This window comes from Orycteropus afer, unplaced genomic scaffold (assembly GCF_000298275.1).
Source record: "Orycteropus afer afer isolate SDZICR_OR568_19922 unplaced genomic scaffold, OryAfe1.0 scaffold00082, whole genome shotgun sequence".
Classification (NCBI taxonomy): Eukaryota; Metazoa; Chordata; class Mammalia; order Tubulidentata; family Orycteropodidae; genus Orycteropus; species Orycteropus afer.
In genome coordinates, this window is record NW_006921669.1 from 7,855,769 (window position 1) to 7,880,385 (window position 24,617).

The 24,617-nt window shown below is 45.3% G+C and overlaps 1 protein-coding gene across 1 annotated transcript in view; it reads left to right on the forward strand.

Moving 5' to 3' along the window:
- The first annotated feature begins 880 nt into the window (after positions 1 to 880).
- Positions 881 to 24,617, forward strand: part of HABP2 (hyaluronan binding protein 2) — a 25,443-nt gene continuing 1,706 nt past the window's right edge. Inside the window, exons 1-12 of the mRNA XM_007941586.2 lie at positions 881 to 901; positions 1,945 to 1,981; positions 10,623 to 10,733; positions 12,195 to 12,302; positions 14,485 to 14,601; positions 15,332 to 15,451; positions 15,935 to 16,106; positions 17,487 to 17,584; positions 19,018 to 19,273; positions 20,379 to 20,521; positions 21,226 to 21,360; positions 23,556 to 23,701. Of these exons, the coding sequence (XP_007939777.2) occupies positions 881 to 901; positions 1,945 to 1,981; positions 10,623 to 10,733; positions 12,195 to 12,302; positions 14,485 to 14,601; positions 15,332 to 15,451; positions 15,935 to 16,106; positions 17,487 to 17,584; positions 19,018 to 19,273; positions 20,379 to 20,521; positions 21,226 to 21,360; positions 23,556 to 23,701 (1,464 nt within the window). The remainder of the gene's footprint in view (positions 902 to 1,944; positions 1,982 to 10,622; positions 10,734 to 12,194; positions 12,303 to 14,484; positions 14,602 to 15,331; positions 15,452 to 15,934; positions 16,107 to 17,486; positions 17,585 to 19,017; positions 19,274 to 20,378; positions 20,522 to 21,225; positions 21,361 to 23,555; positions 23,702 to 24,617) is intronic.

Genomic DNA, 24,617 nt, shown 5'->3' on the forward strand with positions numbered 1-24,617 from the left:
TTTTCCAAGGCATCCCTGCATGGATTCGAATTACCAACCTTTTGGTTGGTAGGTGAGTGCTTAAATTTGTGTCACCCAGGATAGAGGAAACAAATCTATCGAGCAGCTTAGATTGATGTGGATACTGGGAAGACGCATCATGTTGATCTCAGCTTTCTGACAACCAGGACCCAAAGGGAAACTTGTTCAATGTTAGAACTTTCTTTTTCTAAAGTGAAGGTTGGCAAAATTTCAACAAGCATCAGACAGTAAATATCATACTCTATCTACTCTATCTCTGCCACAACTCCTCTATCATTGTAACATGACAGCAGCCGCAGACAAAATGTAAACAAATGGGCATAGCTGTGTTCCAATAAAACTTTATTTACAAATATGCAACTGCTGGGTTTGGCCTGCAGGCCTTAGTTTGCCGACCACTGATCTAAGTGAAAGAAAATATACCAACTATTAAAAGAATAAAGATTTCTTTTTCTGGTAAGTATTATATTCTAAAAGAAATTGATCAGATCATATTTACATATTCAACAAATACTTTTTGAGGGATGCCATGTGCCAAGCACAGCGCTAAGTATAAGGTAATATATTAATGATGAATTGGATGATATTCCTATCATCCTAAGAGGCAGAGTCTGGTATGAAAGACAACAGGCCAGTCAGCCTTGCTGTAATAAGAACCACGGGGGAATGGACCGAGTGCAGTGGCAGATTAATGGGGAGGAGGAGAGACTCTACTAATGCCGTGGTCAGAGAAGGCTTCCCTGAGAAGAGGACATTTAAACTGAGACCCAGTGAAAGCCATATGGAGAGGGAAGAACACGTGCAAAGGCCCTGAGGTGGAAGGAGCTTGATCTGGGCTATTTTGAAGATCTGAGAGGAGATGGAGTACGGCTGCAGTACAGTAAGGGGCAGTGGGAGTGTGGGCTATGGGAGGAGATTAGGAGAGGTGGGGAGGGCTTTTGTAGATCATGGAAGGAGTTTGTATTTTATTCCATGACCAACAGTGAGTCATTGGAGGCTTTCAACAGCTGTCCATCCCCAGGGGTGCCCTGGTGGTGCAGTGGTGAGATGCTTAGCTGCTTATCTAAAGCTAGCAGTTCAAACCTACGAGTCGCTCCATGGTAGGACAATGTGGCAATCTGGTCCTGTGAAGGTGACAGCCTTGGAAACCCGAGGGGGCAGTTCTGCTCTGTTCTATGTGGTCACCATGAGTCAGAATTGACTTGACAATAATGGGTTCTTTTGGTCTATTCCCAAACCCCAAGGAGCTGTCAGCCCCAGAAGATCACCTAGACCAAAGTAGGAGACCTAATCCTGTCACAGCTGTGTGACCTCAGGGAGATGTCCTAACTTCTCTGAGCCTTAGTTTTTTTATATATTAAGAAAGCTCATAAAAGTCTCCTCATAAGGTTGTTATAAACCCACCCAATGGTACCATGGAAGATAGGCCTGCTGCGCTGCTTCTGTGAGGATTACCACTAAGCAAACCCCCTGGGGCAGTTCTACTCTGTCAAATGTGGGGTTGTCATGAGGTTGGGATCAGCTTGAGAGCAACCACCAGCACCATCAACAAGGATTAACTGCAGCAAAACAAAACCAAGCAGAGGGTGTATGCTGCATACATGGTAATCACTGTGATAGACAATATTGCCCATACCTGTACAGTCAGGGACCAGCTTGAGAACAGGTAAGTACATGACACAAGTCCCTGCTGAGGGGGAGGGACAAGGCTCAGCCAGCACAGGAAGGAAGGGATGTCTTCCAATAGACCCAGCCTTTCCCTTCAATACCCTGGTCCCAGCCTCAACCCCCAGAAAGTGTCAGTGCTCCCACGCCCTGGGTGGGATCCTGGGAAAATCTCCTTCAGCTGCCTGAGCTCAGCAAGCACAGCCAGCTTGGTGGGGCCCAGGACTCACCTTGGCTCTGCTCTGTGTTGTTTTCCAGTTCTCCCTGATGTCCTTACTCGCAGACCCGGACCCAGGTGAGTCTGCTGGTCACCCTGGGGTTTCCCACCACCCATAGGCTGGCTCTGGGATGGAAGAAAGGGGGCCCAAGCATGGGAGTGTCAGAAACCTTGGGGTACCTCTGTTCTGGGGCATCACAGACCCCTGTGAGAATTTTCCCAGACAACTGCACACCTGGGAGTCCATATGCATGTGTGCACACACAGTGCATGAGGATTCAAGGGAAAAACTGCTGATGGAGTTAAGCCACTTTGTCTTACAGAGGAGGAACTGTGGCTGGGGGGCGGGGGGAAGCACTTGCCTAGCGTCACTCTATCAGCTAGTGGAGGCAAAGCCAAAGGGAGGCTGTGGCTGAGTAGGGCCACGTCTACCCACTGACTCCACTCCTTTGTGAGGAGCCAGCACCTCCACACCAGAGCATGGGGTTAGTTCCACGTAGGCAGCCGCTGGCTGACTCTCTGCGCCCTTGTCCCCTTGGCCTGGTCACATATTTACTCATGACTCAACATGTCCCCATCCAGGGAGCGCTACCCTTCACTGGCTTGAAGCTACTTTTACAGGCCGTACAAATACTCCCATACACGCACAGTACACAGCACACACAAATGCAACACAAACACGCACAATGCACACAGCACAGACACATAAAATACACACACCCAAACACACACAATACACACACCCAAACACACAACACACACACAAACTCACAAACATAACACACAACATATATACACACAACACACATGACAAACCCACACACACACACACACACAATCACAGCCTCTTGCTCTCTCTCTGTCTTTTCCCTCTCCTCGGCCCAGTACTCACACTGGACTAGGATGAGCAGGGCTGAGTCTATCTTGGATGCTCTGAACTCCAGAGGAGGAAACTCACCCTGACTGGTCCAGCAAGAGTCTTGCTGGAGCAGAAGGTGCCCAGAGCAGGGGCCAGGATCCTCTGCCAGTATGACCTGAGCTGGTCACTCACAGTGGATGGCACAGGGCGACTGCAGTCAAGTTTATTTGCAGCAAAGATGGCGGTAACTGATCCGAGTTCAGCATGATAGTCAATAGTCTCCAGTAGACAGACTTGTGCCAGCTTAAGTCAAGTGACACTTGGTGCTAGGTCTTTGTCCAGCCCACATTCCCAGCTCAGGGAATGCCTGTGGAATTGAATATATATATGAATGAATTATATATGTATATGAACTGAATTTTATATATATATATATATACATGGTGCATGAGTTTTGAGAACATTTGTGTCTTTCCCAAAAGCAATGAGAAGATCCAATACAACACCATCTAGTGCAGTTCCTAGGAAGATCATACTTCAGGGGGCTCCCCATGCAGATGGCCATGCCAGCATCCACATGCAGAGCCCAGACAATGTCCAAAGTCAGGAGGCTCAATGAGCTGCCCCATGCCCAGCCTTCAGAACCAATTGTTCAGTCACCATCGCAGGAGGATGCTTTGGTCTGGGGCTGTGCTCAGGGCCTCAGAGAGAGAGCTCTAGACACTGTGAGTTCACAGAGTGGAAGGAATAGAAGCACCAAAGACTCAAGGAGTCCCACACTCTTCAAGCATCTGAGAAGCAACCACACCCTTAAATTATGAGGGAACTTCATGGGAATTAAGAGGTGCCTTTACCCCAAGACACAGTACTGCCATGTGCCAGAAAGTTGTAATAGACAGCTCCATGACTATGAGTTGATGACACCCCTTGGGTTGCACAGTGAACAACTTGAACAACTGTAAGTAATGACCCTGCTGAACAGAGATCACAGAAAAGGGGTTAGATTCATTCTCTATCTCAATAAGCCTTACAGCTTGAATTAAATAGATCAGAAGCTACAGGGTCGGATTTGACTGGCAAACCAGGAAGAGCTTTCCAAAAATGGACAGTCTTGGGAGGCAGTGAGTCCTCCATTCCATCACTGGAAGCATCCAAGCCTAGGCTGAGAAACAATTTGGTAGGGCAAGGAAAGCATTGGGTGAGAATACCCAATTTAGTATCTTGAAATTCTGGACTCTAGAAGAACTTGGCTAGCAGCTTCTGAAAGTTTGGTGAGGAGATGAAGGGCATCTGATGCAGCCACCTTCGGGCCCTGGGGTCTATCTTGAAGGTTTCCATCCACCTCTGACTGTGGAGTGGAATGCAATGTAGAGGCTGGGTCTTTCTGCAAAGAGCAGGTTAGGTTTTAAAAACATCCTTGTGAGGCATCTGATTTAACTTCACATGGTGGTTGTGCTTTGATGAAATTTATCAGATCCCTGCTTGATTTCGACAAGAGTATGGCTGATGAAATACCAAGCCATGTTCATAGTCAGCTACTTCTTTGGCTAGTCTTGCTAGGGATAGTGGATGGTGAAGGTCTTGCTGGAGCAGAAGGTGCCCAGGCCATGGTCCCCAATGTGTGATGGAGGAGGTGACCATCAAACAGCCCAGCCTCTGCCCGGCTCCCCAAAGCAGGTGATGCGACAGCCTGCTGGCCTGCAGAAAAGCCTCTTCAAAGCTGGCTTGGCTCTGCCCAGAAACACAGGCTGAGCCATCCATCAGCTGTCCTGTCACCTGCCAGTGAGGGTCTCTTTTGGGTTTGCCCCGACAGCCGGATTGGAAGCGTCAAATGCGGGTCGACAGGGCTGGGGTTTGGGGTAGGCCCTTGGAGGAGCCGTCTGTGCCGTGATGATGGATGACACCAACAGGGAGGGCATTCCGGGGATTTTTATTCCGTTCCACACATCTGGCAAGCTCTTTAACGGGAGCAGCTGCAAATCCCCCATCACGGGAACTCTGGGCTTTATCCGAGAGACCCTGGGCATGGACCATGAGCAGCCTGGCCCAGCAAATGAACACGTGCTAAGGAAGATTTCCCAATGCATGTTACTTCCTGAAAGCTGAAACCGATGGAGCTCCATGAAACACAAGCCCACAAGAGGCTCCAGGACTCATAAAAAGGCAAACAACACTTGGAGTTAGGTAGACTTGGGTGATAACGCCATCTCCTTCTGCCTTAGTTTTGCCTTATACGTGCAGCACGTTTATTAAGTATAGTGCCTGGTACATAGAACATGCTCAATGTTAATAACTTATTGTTAGGAGGATTTCGGTGAGCTCTCATCATTCTTCCTGATAAATTCTGGAAACAGATTCTGATAAATAGACAAATCCTCAAGAATTTCTTTTCTTTTTATACCTAATAAAACATTTCTGACAGCTGTCTCATTCTTCCTTTTCTTTCCCTTCCTTTTCTGTAGCTTGGCTAAAATTTCAAATCATCTGTCTTTAAACCCACAGTGGTTTCCCACAGTCTATCAATGGAAGCAAATTGTACATCAAGCTGTGATCCTTCTCCACCCAAGAAAACATTTGTGCATGTTTCTAGAATTCTATAAAGCTCATTAAGGAACCCTGATAGCACAGGGGTTAAGCTACTAACCGAAAGGTTGGAAGTTCAAACACACGACCTGGTGGTCGGTTCCCACGAAGATCATAGCCTAGGAAACCCAGTGGGAGGTTCTACTCTGTCTTATGGAGTCACTGTGAGTCAGAATCAACAGCACACAGGATCATCATAGAGCCCCTCAGGCATTTTCTTCACCAAGTACTTAAGACCCAAATTTCACATTGTTTCTCTCCTAAATTCTCCATTTATTCTGTGCTGGTGGCACCATGGTTAAGCATTTGACTGCTAACCGAAAAGTCAGCAACTTGAACCCAATGGGTGCTCTGCAAGAGAAAGATGTGACAATCTGCTTCTATAACGATTTACAGCCCTGGGAACACTACGGGGCAGTTCTGCTCTGTCTCGTAGGGTCACTAATGCATTGGGATCAACTCGACAGCCATGGGTTTTTTCTTATTATTTTTTAGGTAGACACCATCTTTCTGGCAGAGTGGTGTGATGGCAAGTCAGAAGGCAAGGATCTTGGCCACAGAGGGAAAACCCCATCTGTCAAGTGACATTTACCAATGTGAGGCTCTGTGCTGAGCGCTATAGGGTAGACAGAGGAATAGACATGGCACTTGTTCTTACTCTTACTCTCCCAAGAAACAAACAGCTATCACTGAAACCAGCTACAGGCATACCTCAGAGATATTGCCAGTTTGGTTCCAGATCAACACAATAAAGTGAACATTGCAATAAAGCGAGTCATATGAATATTTTGGTTTCCAGCGCCTATAAAAGTTATGTTTACACTTTATTAGTCTATTAAGTGTGGAATAGCATTAGAAAAAGGTTTGAAATATTGTGAGAATTACCAAAATGTGACACAGAGGCAAAAGGTGAGTGCATGCTGTTGGACATATGGTGCCAATAGACTTGCTGGACACAGGGTTGCCACAAACCTTCAATGTGTAAAAAATGCAGCATCTGTGAAGCACAATAAAACAAAGTGCAATGAAACTACATGGGCCTGTATCTAGGTAGGGGAAACAAATCAGATGGACCAAATTCAATACTAATCCCTGGAGAGAGATGCTACCTGACTTTGTCCAGCCATCATTCCTAAGATTCTGCAGCCAATTGGACCTCTGAGGAAAGCTGTTGTTTCAGAAATTCTTGCCCCCTAGCAACCCAATATAAATCAAGCCCTATTTATCAGTTCATGATTACTGTATAAACACATGCCCTAAAACTTACTGACAAACTGTTAACCATTTATTCATAATTCTTTGCATTGGCAATTTAGGCTGAGTTCAGCTGGGAAGTTCTGCTGGACTCTCATGATTTCCATGTGAATGATTTCTGCCTTCCTGTGGGAGAATAAGAGACCACATGGGCCAGGCTCAGCTGACCTTGGCTGGGCTTGCTCAATGTCTGAAATCACCTGGTGGATTAGCTGGGGTCTCGTTTTGCTGATCTTGGATGGCTCTTCTCATATGTTTGAAGTCTCAGATGGGCCCACTAGACCTGCTGCTGTCCCAAGGGGTCTCTTACACTCCTGAAGTATAGGCAGAACTGGTTCACATGGAAGTCACAAGAATCCAGGAGAGAGAAAGGATGCTCACGATGCTTTTTAAGGACTAAGCTTGGAGCTGGCACACTGTCTTTCCACCATATGCTCCTGGTCAAAGCAAGTTCTCAGGCCAGCCTGGATACAATGGGTGGGGAAATGGACTCCACCTCCTGATGGGAGGAGTTTCAGAGTCACATTGCAGAAGGTGTGGACACAGGGGAGAGTGAAGAATCTGGGCCATTCTGTAATCAATCTACCACATTCTGGAATGGGGTTCAATTTGCTATTATGCACCAGGATTCCAATATGGAACTTGAAGCTACCAGGCCCAGCCTTGGCCACATTTAGCATCCCCACCTCCTCACTACCCATTTATATCTCCCTTGGCTGGGCTGCAAACCCACCTGCCACTCTGTGAGAGAAAGATGAAGCAATCTGCTTTTGTAAAGATTTACAGCCTTGAAAACCTTATGGAGCAGTAGTTCTGCTCTGTCCTATAGGATTGCTATGAGTCAGGGTCCCTACCCAACCCTAATAGAGTCTCCTTTGAGGGCAGAAAACATTATCAGTTCTATTTGTATAACCCTCCACTGTCGCAATGCCCTCCTGCTCCTACCATAATACTTGGTCCATGGTAGGTCCACAATACAGGTTTCTCAAATAGACAATGGGATTAAGTGCCATTAGGAAAGACAAAACGAGCTTTGAATTTTGAAGTGGAGAAAGTCTCCCTGGCATTGCTCCTAAAAATCCTCTTAAACACATCGCAGCCCAACCTCAAGTGTAAAGATCTTTGTACCTTCTTTTGCACAGCCCTCAACTGGACAGCTTCTTCCATCTTTGTGAGGTGGGACCTCCAGGCCTATGCTGGTTCTATCCACCTCAAACAAGGACTCTAAGTCCTAGAGAATGTGTGTTGTGTGTGTGTTTGTGTGTTGTGTGCCATCAAGTTGATTCTGACTCATAGAGCCCCTACAGAACAGAGTACAACTGTCCCATAGGGTTCCAAGGTTGAAAATCTTTATTGAAGGAGACTGCCACATCTTTCTCCTGCAGAGCAGCTGGTAGGTTCAAACTGCTGGACTTTCAGTTAGCAGCAGAGCACTTCACCATTGCACCATCAGGGCTTCTTCCTGTAGAATACCCAAACTAAATCCATTGCCTTTGAGTCAATTCCAACTCAGCAACGCTATAGGACAGAGCAGAACTGCCCCATTGGATTTTCAAGGCTGTAATTCTTTACAAAAGCAGACTGCCTCATCTTTCTCCTGCAGAGCAGCTGGTGGGTTTGATCCTCCAACCTTTTGGTTATTAGCCAAATGCTTTAACCACTGCACCACCAGAGCTCCTTTCCTATAGAATAGGAAGGGCTTGTTTTACTATTTAGCAGGACTAAGATTCAAAGTCTGAGTGTTATATCCTCTCTTTAGCTTCACTGATAGATGAGCAGACATTGTTGACGTGGCTGGAGTCAAGTCACAATCTTCCAACACTTTCCATCCATCCTCTATCACTTGATAGATCACAGCATCTCATCAGCATAAGAATCTTCCTCATTTCCAAATAGCTTAAAAAGGTGGTGATTCATGGCCTAGCCAAGATGAACTGGTTTGATCCTCAACCTCCTGAGAATGATAGGAGAAATTATGGGAGCAAACTGATGGGCACTTATCTATAAACCTTTGCTGGAAAAACAAACACCGGCTCCCCAAAGAATAAAGAAAGAAAGAATGCAATCATGTCATTACCAAACCCCATTTTCTCCCCCAAATGTCAGTTTGAAGGCTTTCATGTCAAATTCAGGAAAACATTTTTTTGTCTAGCTTTCGCTCTCACTTTTCTCACTCTCTGCTTTATCATACTAGATGGAAGGAAACTTTATTTGCTCCAGGAAGACAATGGCCTTATCTTAAACCTGGATCCTCATCCCTGGAAAGGTGGCCCCCTCTGGGAGCATTTTCATAGTGGGGGAAAGCAGCTCAGGAGAAATAATGAGCAAGCAAAGGGAGTCTTGACTTGACACTGTGATAAATGAGGTGAAACTTTGGCAAGGAACCAGAGTTGGTGTATTCAAAAAAGAAATAAAAAGATAGTTCCATTTTAATGGGAAATACAAAGCAGTCATTGTGCAAAAGTCGATTTTTCAAAAGCCAAAGAGATAAAGACTATAACAGAATGACTGAGAGCCGAGTAAGATAATGTGGTTGATAATCAGGCATAGGTACAGTGCCATCCTCCAAGCCATCAGCCGCTCTGTAGGAATGCCTTTTCAAGTCAGGTATCTGCATTTGCTCGTGCTTCATTATCATATGCATCTCTGGACAGCTTCCTTACAGCTTCAACTTGCCTCCTTGCCACACTCCCACAAGACAGAAAAGTCAACCCAACTTTCTTCAAATCTCAAACTTCTCTCTATAAGCCACAAAGCTACCAGCATCTCCCAAGGCCCCAGAGACCAAGGAGTTTGAGTCCTGCCTTACTCACACCTGCTTTTCCTGCTTAACTGGCATGAGGTTGACAACTGGGAGCAACACAGTATGCTGCCTTCTCTGTCATTGGGCAAGACCCATGAACCTTTTTTAAGGTTGTCCTTGGGCAACTCCCAATTAACTTTCAAAAACTCATTGCCGTGGAGTCAATTTCAACACATAGAGACCCCTCCTTGGGTTTCCAAAGCACTATCACTAAGGAAGTAGATTGCTCCATCTTCCTTCTGAGGAGTGGCTGGTGGGTTTGAACTGCCAGCCTTCTGATTAGCAGTCAAATGCCTTAGGCACTATGCCACCAGAGCTCCCTGAATAGCCAATGGGGATGGCTGAACCCGTTCCAAAGGGTAAGTGTGGATGAATCCAAGGCAATGTAAGATGTCGGTTGAGGCAGTTGAGCATTGAAGTTGAGCTAGTGTTACTTAGTGACTATCTGGAGACAAACTGCCTGAGTTCATATCCTGCTGTGCATTAGCTGTGTGACCTCGAACAAGTTACCTAAACTCTTCAAGCCTCAGGTTTCTCAACTTAAAACAAGATAATAATACACATCTCAAGTTGTCATGGGTCTTAACATAGGGCTGGTACATAGCAAAGGCTCAATAAATGTCAGCTGTTGTGATGACTTTAGAGCTACAACTTGGGAGTAGTTTGATTCTGTGACGAAGAGGAAAGTGACCAGCTCCCTTGATTTCAGTAAGCTAAGGTGATTAATAAAGTCCCATTGAGAAATATCATGCATAATAAACCAAGAAGACACTCAAGTGCCACTTGATCTGACCCTGGTAGATCACACATAGGACCTGGAGACCTTGTAGGTACTATCCCTCTTCCTTCTGCTTACAGATGAGAAGACTGAGACATCAAGAATACAAGTAGCTTGTCCAAGATCACACAGTTAGTGGAAACCCACTTGACTTGCTCTCCCCATGTCCAATAAGGTGCTCTTTAATCTGCCAAATACCAACACAACCATGCTGCTCTTACCATCCCCCAGATGAAAAATGCTGCATGACCCTGCCCATCCACCCCACCCCACCCCCGGTGCCTGGCCCTGCCTGGCCTTACCAACCAGTATGAGGGGCAGAGAAGACAAGTGAGTCTTCCTTCAGGACTTTGAACTTTTGGGAAAAAAGGTTTTCGACTAAATAAAATGCTGCCTTCTTTAGATCTAATGAGGGTTTCTTCTTACTATTCCCTCCTTCCAGATTGGACTCCTGACAACTATGAATATAGCTACGAGTATTATGACCAGGAAAAGAACACCACTAGTACGTTTTCCTACCATGAGAATCCTGATTGGTACTACACAGAGGATGGTGGGTACCAAATTTGGTTCTGGAGGCCCTCCTGAGAGAGGCAGCACACCTGAAAGGGAGTTTATGTGCAGCCATATGCAAGGGCCTCTCTCTTCCTCTCTGGCAGCATTGTAAAAAGAAGTATCAAAGAAATGATTTAGATTGAATTCTCTTAAGTTGGAATCATGTACTTTGAGACCAGGGGAGGTTCTTAGAGACAATTTCTCAAATGACAGATGGAGTAAGTGAGGCCAAGAGGGCAACTGACTTGGCCAAAATCATATGGCAAATTAGTGCATCACAATCCAGGTCTCTGGGTTCCTGTTCTAATCAATTTTCCATGGCCTGGCATTATGAGTAGGAGTCATGCACAAAATTATTCCATAGCTTTTATCAGCAGTCAGATCCTAACTACACAGAAGAGTCTGAGTTAACATTTTGCATCAGACTGCGGTAGCATTAACAAGTTTGGCAATGAACTTTCCTTTCCTTCCATCTTTGCTGTGTTTTCCTTTCTACTTTCATCCTTCAGAAGCATCAAAGTTATGGTGTGTGTGTGTGTGTGTATACTCACACATGTGTGCTTCTACCACACTTGTGTTTGTAGCTTTGTCATCTAAGCAATAGGGACAGAGAGGGAATGAGAATCAGGGCCCAAGCAAAGCCATGTGACTAAGCTAAGAGAAGGAATGGAAAGCACTTAGTAGCTGGAATAAAAGCTGTGTTAACTGTGCGAAGTGGCCTGGAAGGCAGGGCCAAGATATGGGGCATCGGGGGAACATCAGAAGGGACCATCAAAACAAGAGCTGGGCCCAGGGATCCTAGTTCCTGAACCAAAGAACAATGTGTGTGAATAGAAGGATAGAAATTCCCCAAGGGAAGAGCCATTCAGACAGCCATGAAAAGCCAAAGGCACAGATGAAATATGACAAAATCTAACTGAACAAGTAGTTGAAGAAAGATGAAGGCCACTGGGTCATTTCCTCCTCGCCGTCAATTCCTCTGTCACCCTCCTGCCTTTGGTCTCCTTTCCTGATGTTCAGAAAGCTTGTGTTTCATTAGGGGCGGGTGTTCGTTCCCCACGCCTGACCTCCACCCCTGGGCACTGGGAGTAGAGGAGGTCTTTGGGCTTGTGAAATGCCTTCAGCATCAGAGACAGACCCCGTGGCACTCCCAGTGAGACGGGGAGGAGAAAACACTTATGGTGGAAAAGGGAGTTTCTCAATGAGAAAGGCCTTGTCCAAAGCCAGGCCAAGGAAAGACAGTCACAACTCCTCGCCTGTCTTCTTGCGAGTCTGAATCACTCTCTCTAGTCGTATGACTGCAGTTTTCCCTGCTCTTTAAGGAGAATGTATGTTTCTCCCTTTCCTCTATCACTGACTCTAGAGTTTCTCTCTCATTTGAGGCCAGAGAGGATGGAGCATGCAGAGACTTCTCCTCTGCTACTTATTGCAAACACTGACTTCTGCCCTTGTGTCTTAGATCCATGTCTGTCCAATCCCTGTGAGCATGGTGGGGATTGCCTTATCAGTGGGGACACTTTCACGTGCAGCTGTCCATCCCTTTACTCTGGGAACAGGTGTCAGAAAGGTGAGTGCATTTTCCCCAGATTCATGCTTCCCTCTGAGATGAAGAAGAGGCAGTTCCTCTTCCAACTCTATGGAGAAAAGAAGGGCCAAGTGGACCGATGCAAAGCATCATAACTGCACATATGGTGTCATGTAGAATAGATTCCTCCACCTGGTCCCAGGCAGTATCACCACGAATCCTCCCTCCATGCTGTGATATGGAACTAGTATATCCATTCTGCAGATGAGATGATTGAGGCTAACAGGGTACAGGCATACCTTATTTTACTGCACTTCTCAGGTACTGCTTTTTTTAAAAAAAGAAAAATGAATTGAAAATTTGTGGCAACCCTGTGTTGAGCAAGTCTATCAGTGCCATTTTCCCAACAGCATGTGCTCACTTCATGTCTCTGTGTCACATTTTGGTAATTTGCACAGAATATCAAACTTTTTTATGATGCTATTCCACACTTAACAGATTACATATAGTGTAAGCATAACTTTTATATGCACTGGCAAACCAAACCATCCGTGTGACTCATGATATCTCTTTATTGCAGTAGTCTGGCACGAAACCTGCAATAACTCCAAGGCTTACCTGTACAAGAGCAGGACTCTGACCAAGGTGTATTTAAAACCCAGGATATTTTTTAAGAGTGTTTAGGCTAGCAACAACAGAGAAATTGTATCCTCAAATGGAAAAGCAGGAGAGATCTCAGGACACATACAGCCCAGATCAGTTAGTTTAAATAAACAAATAAAGCTACAATTTGAGTTTCTGCATTTTGTAGCTGATTCCATGTTTATTTTACAGATTATACTATTCCTCTGAGAAACTGAAGGGTAAAGCTCCATACTCATCTCAGACACTTGTTCATGCTCGTTATCTCCAAGTATCCAGAAAGTGCAGAGAGCTCGCTCACGATCACAGAACTAGTAAGGAGGCGATCAGACTTTCCTGCCTGATGCCTACTCCTGGCCCAGTGCTCTTTCTTCATGGCATCCTCCCTCATGGAGACCCTAATAAAAGCTGTGTCTGCCTTCAGCGAGCTTGTATGGGCATAGCACGTAGCCAGAGCATAAAGCACTAAGGTTCAAATTCTATGGGCTGATTACACCCCTGGAGAGAATCTGTATTCTGTTCAGTTTAGCTACCCTCTTACTGGGGCCTTGTTGTTATTGTTGTTTGGTCAATTCTAACTCATAGAGACCCCATGTGGGCAGAGTAGAACCACCCCATAGGGTCTTCTAGGCTGTAATCTTTATGAGATCAGCTCCATGGAAGAGACTGGAAGGGTAGTGAAGGGCTTATGTATTTGTAGGATCTTCTGGTTGCCTTCTTTTCTCTGTGCTCTCCTCACTGATTATTCCAACTTTCAATCCTTTAGTTACTCCAATAACTGTTTCAGGATACTTGGAGATATCAAGCATGAACATAGTATCTGAGATGAGTATGGAGCTTTACACTTCAATTTCTCGGAAGAATAATATAATCTGTAAAATGAACATGGAATCAGCTACAAAATGCAGAAACTCAAACTGCAGCTTTATTTGTTTATTTAAAATGTAAAAACTCAGGTTTTTAATAAAGATAGAAAAGAAAGGGTATGAGGATGGAGAGAAACTGGGAAGCAATCACCAGTGACCCCAAGATAAGAGAAAAGCCTGTTTTGGTGCTGACCAGAAGGCTGGAGGTTCAAACCCACCAGTCGCTCCTTGGAAGGAAGGTTGGGCAATCTACTTCTGTAGAGATACCACCTCAGAAACCCAAGGAGGGGTCGCTATGAGTCGAGTCTGACTCCACTGCAGTGAGATTGGTTTAGTTTTGGTGTAACATGGTATTTCAGGACCATGGACAAGGGCATATAAACTTTGCCACCCATTCACCTTTACCTCTAAATGTTTTACTGGTGCTTCTGGTTGGTGCAAATAGTTAACACTCTCAGCTGTTTAGCAAAAGGTTGGATGTTCATGTTCACCAAGAGATGCCTCAGAAGAAAGATGTGGCAATCTACTCTCAAAGAACAAGCCTTTGAAAACCCTGTGGAGTACACTTCTACTCTGACATGGGGTCTCTATGAATTGGAGTTGACTTGATGGCAACTGGCTTTATGACTGTGATATATGGGTATCCATGTAAGTAAAATGTATCCCCAAATAATAGTCTACTACTTTGTCCCCACTTCTTTATGGATATTCTGCAGTGCAAAACAAGTGCAAGAACAGAGTCTGTGGCCGGGGTGAATGTCTCATTACTCAGACTCCTCCCTACTACCACTGCCAATGTAAACACCCTTACACGGGTTCAGACTGCTCCAGAGGTAAGTGGTCCCTTTTGAGCTAGCCTTTCTCTGCCCTGACCTGTGTCTGGGTCTCTACATCCATCTGATGTTTGCATGGCAGCCAAGATGGCTCTAATAACTAGAATTTGTTAAGATTGGTCATCCCTGGTGAGCTTAGTGGGAAATGACTGATATGTGCCCCCTTCCCATGCAAAAACAGTCATCGTGAAACTCACTTCCTTCAGGAAGTGGGCCTGGACTGCTCCTGGGATGGGCCATGCAGGGTAATTTACGTATACTGAGCCATTGTTATGAATCAGGTAAAGTCCAAGGAGAGTTACATTCTCTCTCAAGTTCTCTCAACAACACTGCAAGGAAGGGTTTTTATAGATGAAGAAACTGAAGTTCAAAGAGACTAAATAATGAGCTCATGGCCACACAGCCATGAAGGGGTAAGGTCAAGTTTCAACCTAGCTCAGAGTGATTCCATAATTCCTGCTCAGTCCATGCCTCTTATTCTTCCTTACTGAGGGACCCATCTATTCTTTATGCATGATGTTCACCCACACTGTTTCATTCATGTTTGATCATGTTCTTAAAGTTCATACATTTAATAAAGTGTCAGTGGGTCTGTCTTTCCCTTTTGGTGATCTGTCTTTTTATGAAAGGATGGACACCACCATAGTGCCACCAATACCTCCAGGTCATCTCAGATGTAGCTTCAACTCCTTCTGAAGAGCCTTCCTGGTCCCACTTCCTATGTTCACAGTGCTTCCTGTGTGCAGGCCAAACCCTTGCCAAAATGGTGGTACCTGCTCCCGGCATAGGAGAAGATCCAAGTTTACCTGTAGCTGCCCTGACCAGTTCAAGGGGAGATTCTGTGAAATAGGTATGAGGCACTGCTACTACCGCATTGGAAACTCAGACCTCCTGGAATTTGTTTCATTTCAGTGTTTTTTGTTTGTTTGTTTGTTTGTTTTGCCAGAACATGGTTCAAGTTCAGTTTCCCAAACTCTCCTACTGCCTCAGCCTTCCAAACTAAGTATAGGGTGTATCTGGCTCCATGTAAATAAGTTAATAAACTGAGATGTGGTCCAGAGCAAAGTAAACACACATATTCATCCATGGACCTCAATGGACCTTCCACCAGATCTTGTGTGAGCCAAACTGAAGGAATTACCTACCCACCCCCATCATTTAAAGCTATGTTGAAGGTAGAACAGTCAAGACCTCTTCTTTCTGGGAATTTGGGGTGAAATCTCAGGATAGTAAAAACTTAGACCCAATCCTATCACTACTCAATGCACCCACATTTTGGGGAGTAGCATGCCAGTTGCTATCAGTCCTCACATCCCCGCCTGCTCTCTCCAAGGTTCTGATGACTGCTACAAGGGTGATGGCTACTCTTACCGAGGGAAAGTGAGTAAGACCGTCAACCAACACTCATGCCTTTACTGGAACTCCCATCTCCTCTTGCAGGAGAACTACAACATGTTTATGGAGGATGCTGAGGCCCATGGGCTTGGGGAACACAACTTCTGCAGGTAAAAATTACTTTCTTCCCTATGTTCAGGCTCAGCCATTTGTCAGTTAAGGACCTGTTTGCCCCTTTTCTCTGCTCCCAGTTTTCCTGGGCCAGCTTATAAATCTTAGAATTGATCTACAAACCCATTAGCTTTCCTTCTAGGAAGGTTGTCCTGCTCAGGGTAGACTAGGTTATGCTGCTGTAACAAACAACTCCTAAATCTCAGTGGCTCAGATATGTCAAAGTTTATTTCTTGGTAATGTTAATGTGTGCCATGTGGGTTGGTAGTAAGGGGGTGAGAGGAGAACTCTGCTCCATAACATTACTCAAACACCCTGGGATGGCAAGGAGAGACTGGAAAATGGAGCAGAGTATGAGTCCTTCACTATCCCAACCTAGAAGTGACCCATCATCTCCCCACACACATTTCATTGGTCAGTAGTCACATGTGTTGTTGTTGTTATGTGCTGTCGGGTCAGCCCCAACTCGTAGTGACCCCTCCTTGGGTTTCTGAGGCAGTATCACTATGGAAGTAGATTGCCCAACCTTCCTTCTGAGGAGTGGCTGGTGAGTTTGAACTGCCAGCCTTCTGGTTAGCAGTCAAGTGCCTTAGGCACTATGCTACCAGAGCTCCTCAGTAGTCACATGGCCTCATTCAATTTGAAGAGAGAAATACAGAGAAGGAAATAGAATGTTTGACAATCATGACAGTCTGCTACAAAGGATGCTCAGGTTTCTCCAGTAAGGGTAATGCTGTCACTCTCTCTGTGAATGACTTTAGTTACTGTGTTCCTCTTCTGCTACCTCCAGAACTCTCCTTTGCTCCCTCTCAACATCCTTGGACTAACCAAGGTCAAGGACATACATAATTTTTATACACAGGGTACAGGTTCTTTGCTGGCTGTAAACTGGTTCCATTAAGCAAGTAGGATCTCCGTTGCACAAAACAGAAGTTACCTTCCACTTTTTAACTCCCTGAGCTGTTGGTTGCATGGAGCTGTCTTCAGGGCTGTCCTATTGACAATCGTTCTCAGAGATTACTATCCATAGAATCAAAGGTTCAGGCAAAGGTGTCCCTTTCTCAGCATGTTTCTGTAGGCATTTCACTTTCCTGACAAAGAAGAGTCTTCAATGGGGATCTCATTTCTTTTCCCACACACTATCTGAGATGTTCTGTGGAGCTGGCATGAGGTCTGTGCACCAGTTCTTGGTTGTTGGAATTCTCCTCTGGAAGTTTAAGGCTTTGCTGAAAAAAAAAAAATTAGGACCACACTCATAGCCCAGAGCTTGCTAAGCTATTGGGGGATTCATCGGAATGTGGTTCTCAGTTTGGTGTCCTTTAATAAGATCCAGTGGGTACACCAAGCCTTGACTCTAGTTTTGTTTTTGTTTTTTTAAGAAATCCAGATGGAGATAAAAAGCCCTGGTGTTTCATCAAAGTGAACAGTGCAAAGGTGAAATGGGAGTACTGTGACATCCCGGCCTGCTCAGCCCTAGGTAAGGCCAGGGCTGCCTGGAGAGCCAGGTGGTGGGCATGTGGAAGATCCATGGACAGATGTTCCTGGCACCCTCAACCTCCCACCACACCTGCTTTACCAATCCCCATCCCAATGACAACCTGACTGTCCAATTCCCCTGCTCCCCTTTCAGGATGCTGAGCAGGCCAGAATACATTTGTAAACTCGGGCCAAGTGGCCCAACTGTAAATTCACATTTTCTGACTCCAAGTCAGCGCCCTCAGCAAATGTCTATTAATCATTTGCTGTGTGCTAGGCACCCTGCCAAGCCCTGGGCAGACAATGGTGGATACATATTGGCTGGATCCCCACAACCACTCAAGGTGCAACGTGGTCTGAATTCTAGCCTCACAGATGGGCAGCCCTGATCTACCTCTCGACCTATACCTGAGAGGATGCACTCCCTCACCTTAGCCAATGGGATTATCTTCCTGGGTAGTTTCACTTCTGTGCCTTCCTCATGGTTCCCTCTGTCCATAATACTCCATCCTTATCCATAGCCAATAATTCTTTGAGGTCCAACTTCCTCACCAGGAAGTCCTCCCTATTCTCCCAAATGCCTGTTCCACCTTATAATTGCTACTGAAAGGGGAACCACCCAGCCAGCCAGCCAGCACTTATAATTCTATCTCCTTTATATCACAGTTATCTGGGCAAATGTTTTATCACTTCTACTCCTCTTCTTTTCCCCTCTACACCTAAAAAAGGAAAAAAAAAAAAAAAGGAAGGGGGACTTGGTTTCTCACTAGTTAAAGCATTTGGCTGCTAACTGAAATGTGATTCAAGCCCACCAATCATTTTGCAGGAGAAAGATGTGGCATCTGCTTTCATAAAGATTTACAGCTTTGGAAACCTTATAAGGCAGTTCTACTCTATCTCATCTGATTGCTATGAGTCAGAATCGACTTAATGGCAATGAGTCTACACCTAAAAAGCACCCAGAATATATGTGCAGATTAATTAATAGCTAAGCTTCTACCTCATTGGGTTTCTGAGACTGCAAATTTTTAAGGAACTAGATTGCCCCATCTTCCTCCTGCGGAGCAGCTGGTGGGTTTGAACTGCTGACCTTCTGGTTAGCAGCAAAATGCCTTATCCATTACACCACCAGAGCTCCTTAAGCATATACCCAGTGATGGATTTATATTACACATACATCTCTCTGTGTATGTATACATGTTCTAGGAGTAAGACACTTTGAAATCTCCATGGTTAATCCTGCACACTTGCTTGTATTAATCAATCTATTCAGTGATTGTTGAGTGTGCTCCTACTACACGCCCACCCTATGTGCATGCTCTTAGCTCTGGACACTTGCTGAGTTTCTGGCCCCAGCATCATACTTCTGTGTAGGTCTTCCTGATGAGCTAGAGAGAGTGTGAGGAGCTGTGATTGGTCTCTATTTTTCCACAGACATTGCTGACCCAGAAGAAAGCCCCATGGAGCCCATAGCCAAGCTTCCAGGGTTTGACTCCTGTGGGAGGACTGAGACAACAGAGAGAAAGATCAAGAGGATTTATGGAGGCTTTAAGAGCACAGCGGGCAAGCACCCATGGCAGGCGTCCCTGCAGACCTCGCTGCCACTGACCTTCTCCATGCCCCAGGGCCATTTCTGTGGGGGGGCGCTGATACACCCCTGCTGGGTACTCACTGCTGCCCACTGCACTGGGTACATCTGCTGGGAGCAGAAGCTGGGGGCGACTTGGATGTATGGGGGTGCTCTCTTTCCCACCTGTGCAGCATCTTAGTAGCTCAGGAAGGATTAGGGTACTGAGCTAGCCCCAAGGGCCAGACAGCAGCTCCTTAAACCAGATAGAAAATAACTACCAAGTCTAGAATGCTTGTCATCTGCAAGGATTATGACATTTAATCCTTAGAACAATCTACTGAAAGACAAACTGAGAGATGGCACAGATTTTTTTCCTGAGTTTTTATTTCCAGCATTCCCAATGCCTGGAACACGTATTGCTGCATAGCAAGTGCTGTGTATCAAGCAAATGTTTGTTGAGTGAAAGAGGTTGTTGTTTTCCATTTCATAAATAAGGACCCTGAGTTTTGGAAAGCATTAGCACATTGCCTAAAATCATGTGCAAAGTAAGTGGGAGACGAGGTGATCCTGCATCTACCTGCTTCCAAAGCCCATGCCCTTAGGGTCGTGGGTCCTGCCTGGGATGATGAAAACAACGTCCTCCCCAAATCTCACTTCATCACCAGTGAGCCTCCTGGGCCAGGCATCTTCCAGTCAGACCTTCTGTGTGCTTCCAAAGCAAGCACTTTCTGGAATGCATGAAGAATCCTTAAATTTACAGTCAGGGCTGGTCCTACAAAGCCCAGGTTTTGTAGGTGACCTTGGAGGTCTTCCAGTCCACCCTGGTATTAAACAATTCCTTCTGGGAGTCTAGAAGATGCCCCCAGGAGCAGTCAATCATGCCATCATTAGCATCTACCACTAGATTATAAGAGATTTCTTAGAGACTGCAACTGGATTTTTTTTAGCAAGGCCCAGGAAGAATGGGAGGGTGCTGGGAAAGTGGGAACGAACCTTATCTTCACAGACTGCTTCCATTAAAAAAGCAAAAAGCAGTTTCCTAGCACAGTCTTACTTGAACACACAATAGAGTTATGCCAGGGAGATGACAATTACAGAGAAGGAAACCTGGTCTACGGAAGGTTCAGTGATTTACCAAGGTTCCAGAGCTAGCTCACCAGGAACAGAGCCAGGGTTTGGCTTCAGTCTCAGGGCTGTTTCCTGACCATCTTATTTTCCCTTGCAGCATGAAAGCCAAACATCTGAAAGTGGTGCTAGGGGACCAAGACCTGCTAAAGACAGAATTGCATGAGCAGAGCTTTGGAGTGGAGAAGATCTTTAAGTACAGCCACTATTATGAAAGAGACGATATTCCCCACAATGATATTGGCAAGTATCTTCTATGGTAGACTTTCCATGGGTCTTGTCCTAGGTGGATTTCTCTACTGAGGTTTGATTGTAGGAGATGTCCTTGGTATTTTTGGTCCTTATAGACCCAGTACGGTAGAGAATTTATTCCACAGCTTTGTAGTTCTCAAAGGTGATGGTGCTATAGACAAATGTGCACAAGTTCTTAAATTGAAAGGAAGAGATGCTAAGAGCTTAGAAAGAGCTTGGACTTGAATCCCAGCTCTGCCACTAATTAGCCTGGGTGACCTCCTTGAACCGTTCCCTCTTCTATAAAATTGGAATGCTGCTATCCAACCCTCAGCTTCCTGTGTGTTAAATGACACAAAGTGCCTGTGACACTGTATTATTCTTAAGCTACTTGCTGTTTGGTTCTTTACACTATTTCCCCATTCACAGCATCTCTCTCTCTCTCTTTCCCCAATAGTCTTTTCCTTCTTAAAGCCTGTTTTAAAAGATGGGCTAGTAATTATTTCAAATTCAATTACTATTTCTTGAAATTATTCACAGCTCACAGTGCTTCTCCTCTCCACGTAGAAGGTCAAGAAATAAAATTACTGAAGAAGGAAGTTTTCAGGCTGGGGGTAGGGCCTTGTGACAACTACCTTCCAGTCAAGAAGTTGATGCCTTCCTTGACAAAAGGGGAACATTAGTCATCTATATCCTTTTTCTTTCTCTCTACATAGCTTTGCTCAAGTTAAAGCCAGTGGATGGTCACTGTGCTCTGGAATCCAAGTATGTGAAGACAGTGTGCATACCTGATAGTCCCTTTCCCTCTGGGACTGAGTGCCACATCTCTGGCTGGGGTGTTACAGAAACAGGTGAGTCTGGCCATGTGTTCCCCAGGCTCAGGTGAGTTACATCAACCAGAGAAGAAATGGTAAAACTCAACTGCCCTTCTGAGCACAAAATAATTTTACATTCAGAATGTATTATCAAAAGAAAGAATCTACCTCAACTTTCAAGTTCTAGTTTAAATCTCACCACCTTCAAGGAATCTTCCTTGATATCCATATCTACCCCTGTCCTACTCTAGGTACTTGACCTGTATTAGGCATTGATCCTATATATGGAGACCCATCACCTGCCCTAAGTTTGGAAAGAACCTGGGTTTGGGAGTCAGATAGACTTGAGCTAGATTCCTAACTTTGTTGTTTGGACAACTGAGTTTTAGCTTCTCAATAATCCTACTTAGTCTTAGGTGTGGAATCATGATCACAAAAGATAACAGAATTCAGTAGAGATATCTGTTAAATCAGTTCCCAGAGGGCATGGGTCGGGTCTCATTCATCCTTTTCTCTCCTGCAGTACTATGTGCGGGGCTCTACACATAGCAGAGGTTTTATTAAAAATTTTGTTAAATCAAACTCTTGATTTATTTCTACAATTTGGTCTTATCTAAAAATAAGGTTATTTTTCTCATAGTACTGAAAGCATTATGTCCTCTAATGCAAATAAATTCAGAAGAGTATTTCAAGTCTTTTCCAAATACTCAAAATACATTTCTCTTCTCCCCAAAACTTGTCCTTCACAACAGAAGGTAAGAATCACTTTAAATTCATGATGTAACTGGAATATAATATACAAAATTGTCAGAAGGCTTTTAGGAAAGGAGACTTCTGGCTAATTAGATTTAAGGTCAGCCAGGAAACCCTTTTTGTAGTTACCTTCACTATTGTTGATCTAAACCCTTTGATCTTTATTCTGCTCAAGTATGGTCTCATCAACAGGGCAATGTCTTAGATGGGAATCTTACAGGGCCTAAGGTCAGAATGATTTTGTCTTTCATGAATGGACTTCTAAAATGTCCTATTAGAAGTCGAATGGCACGTTCTGACTGACTTCATTATCTTCAGGAAAGAAAATGAGGCACTGGTAGCTCAGTGGTAGTGTACTGACCGTCCGTGCAGGAGATCTGGGCTCAATTCCCAGCCCCTGCCCCTCACGCATGGCCCCCACCCACCTGTCAGGGGAGGCTTGCACATGATTGAGATGCTGAAAAGGTTCCAGCAGAGCTTCCAGACTAAGACAGACTGGGAAGAAAGGCCTGGCAATCTACTTCGGAAACTTAGCCAATGAGAACCCTGTGGGTCACAACAGTTTGACCCACAACCAATCACAGGGAGGGCGCAGTATTTCATTAGTTGTGCACGGGATCAACACGAGCTGCGATTGGCTCCAGGGCAGCTAACACAAAAACAAAAAGGGGAGGATGTGCCTCCCCTGGGAAGCAGATGATTGACTAGGACACGTGTCCATCCATTCATTAAGAAGCTGTTATGTGTCAGCCCTTCTGCTGTGCACAGATTGAGAATCGCTAAGACACCACCCTGACCACCAGGACCTCATGGTCTAGTTGGGGAGACATAAGTGATCCCACTGCATTGTGATGAGTGCGGTAATGCAGGTCTGGTGAAGGCTGAAACAAAGCTCCTGTGCTGCCTGGTTAAAAGCTGGCCCAGCCTCGGGGGATGCTGCTTCCCTGCCCATTTCCTGGAAAAACCCTTCCTTCCCGGCCTTGTCCTTACCACTGCTGACTCTCATTTTTTCATTTGACCAAGAAATCTCTTTCTTTCTGAGTAACGTGTGTTTGTTTCCGAGTCTGTTGGAAAGCACTGTTCTAGGTAGTGAGCCTTTTGTACCACATAGATGCTCTTCTCCTTTGAATTAGCTTTCTTTTGTCAAAATGATATTTTATGAAGTTTTCACAGCAAATGAGGTTCCCACTTGACAATTTCTAACAAACTGCTCAGTGACGTGGGTTCTATTTTTCACACTGTGGCAATATTCCCTTTCACTGCATTCCGGTTGGTCTGTTTCTAATTACCCTGCCCCTCAACTACTCATCTTTGTTTAGCATAATTGTTGACCTTTTGGTCTTATATGGATTATTTTTTTCTTTAACGGAGCACCATACTCACAAGTAATATCTTTTTATTGCCACCCCTGCTGACTCTTGATGGGGCCAGGAGCATCCTGACACCTGCACTGACACCCTCTTTTCTCTGCCCCACAGGGGAAGGGTCCCGCCAGCTCCTGGATGCCAAAGTTAAGCTAATCGGTAACACTCTGTGCAATTCCCACCGAATCTATGACCGCATGATTGATGACAGCATGATCTGTGCAGGAAACCTTCAGAAACCTGGGCCAGACACCTGCCAGGTCAGAGACTCCCCTCAGAGCCTTGGAGTGGGAGGCAGGTTCATATGCCCACCTGCCGTAAAGCTAAGGCCAGGTGGGCATATCTGTCATCTGGTGAATCTGAATCCACATCAGTCCAGGGTGGCTCAGTGTAACAGCAATAGGAGCCACTTTTCCCGCATTGTCTAAATTAATCCTCACAGCATGATGATGAAGTGGATGTTCTCGATGCCATTTGACAGGTGCTTAGAGACGTCATCTTGGGTGGTAAGTGGCAGGGCTGGAATTTGAACCAGGTCTGCTGGGCACCAAAGCCTTGACCACTTTGCTTCACTGTGTTTAAATGTGAAGATGGCATTTCTGACCTCAGTGCTTGGTAGCAAGTTTGAAAAAAATCCCAATAAACAGGGAACTGTCCAAAAGACCAGTAGCTCAAAGGAGAATGATCAGAGGCCTACAAGAGTCATGTTGTTGTTGTTATTATGTGCCCTCGAGTCGGATCCGATTCACAGTGACCCCTCCTTGGGTTCCCGAGGCAGTATCACTATGGAAGTAGATTGCCCAACCTTCCTTCCGAGGAGTGGCTGGTGGGTTTGTACTACCAGCCTTCTGGTTAGCAGTCAAGTGCTTAGGCACATGCTACCAGAACTCCTACACGAGTCATAGTAGTATTAATTAATCATTAGATTGTAAAGGTGTGTGAGTATGTATATGAGAGAAAGAGAAATACGATTTAGCCCTAGCAAATTAAGTACCCATGTCCTCTCTGAGCTATCTGTGGCCTTAGCCAACCTAGGACCTGACATCCTCCCTAGTCCCAGACCTTTGAGAACCCTCAACTGCTGGGGCCAGGGGTGACTCAGATAGAGTGCTGGGCAGGGATCTGGTAGTGGCTCTATCAGTTGGTGCTGAAGTGACCTTGGGTGCTTGGCCCTAA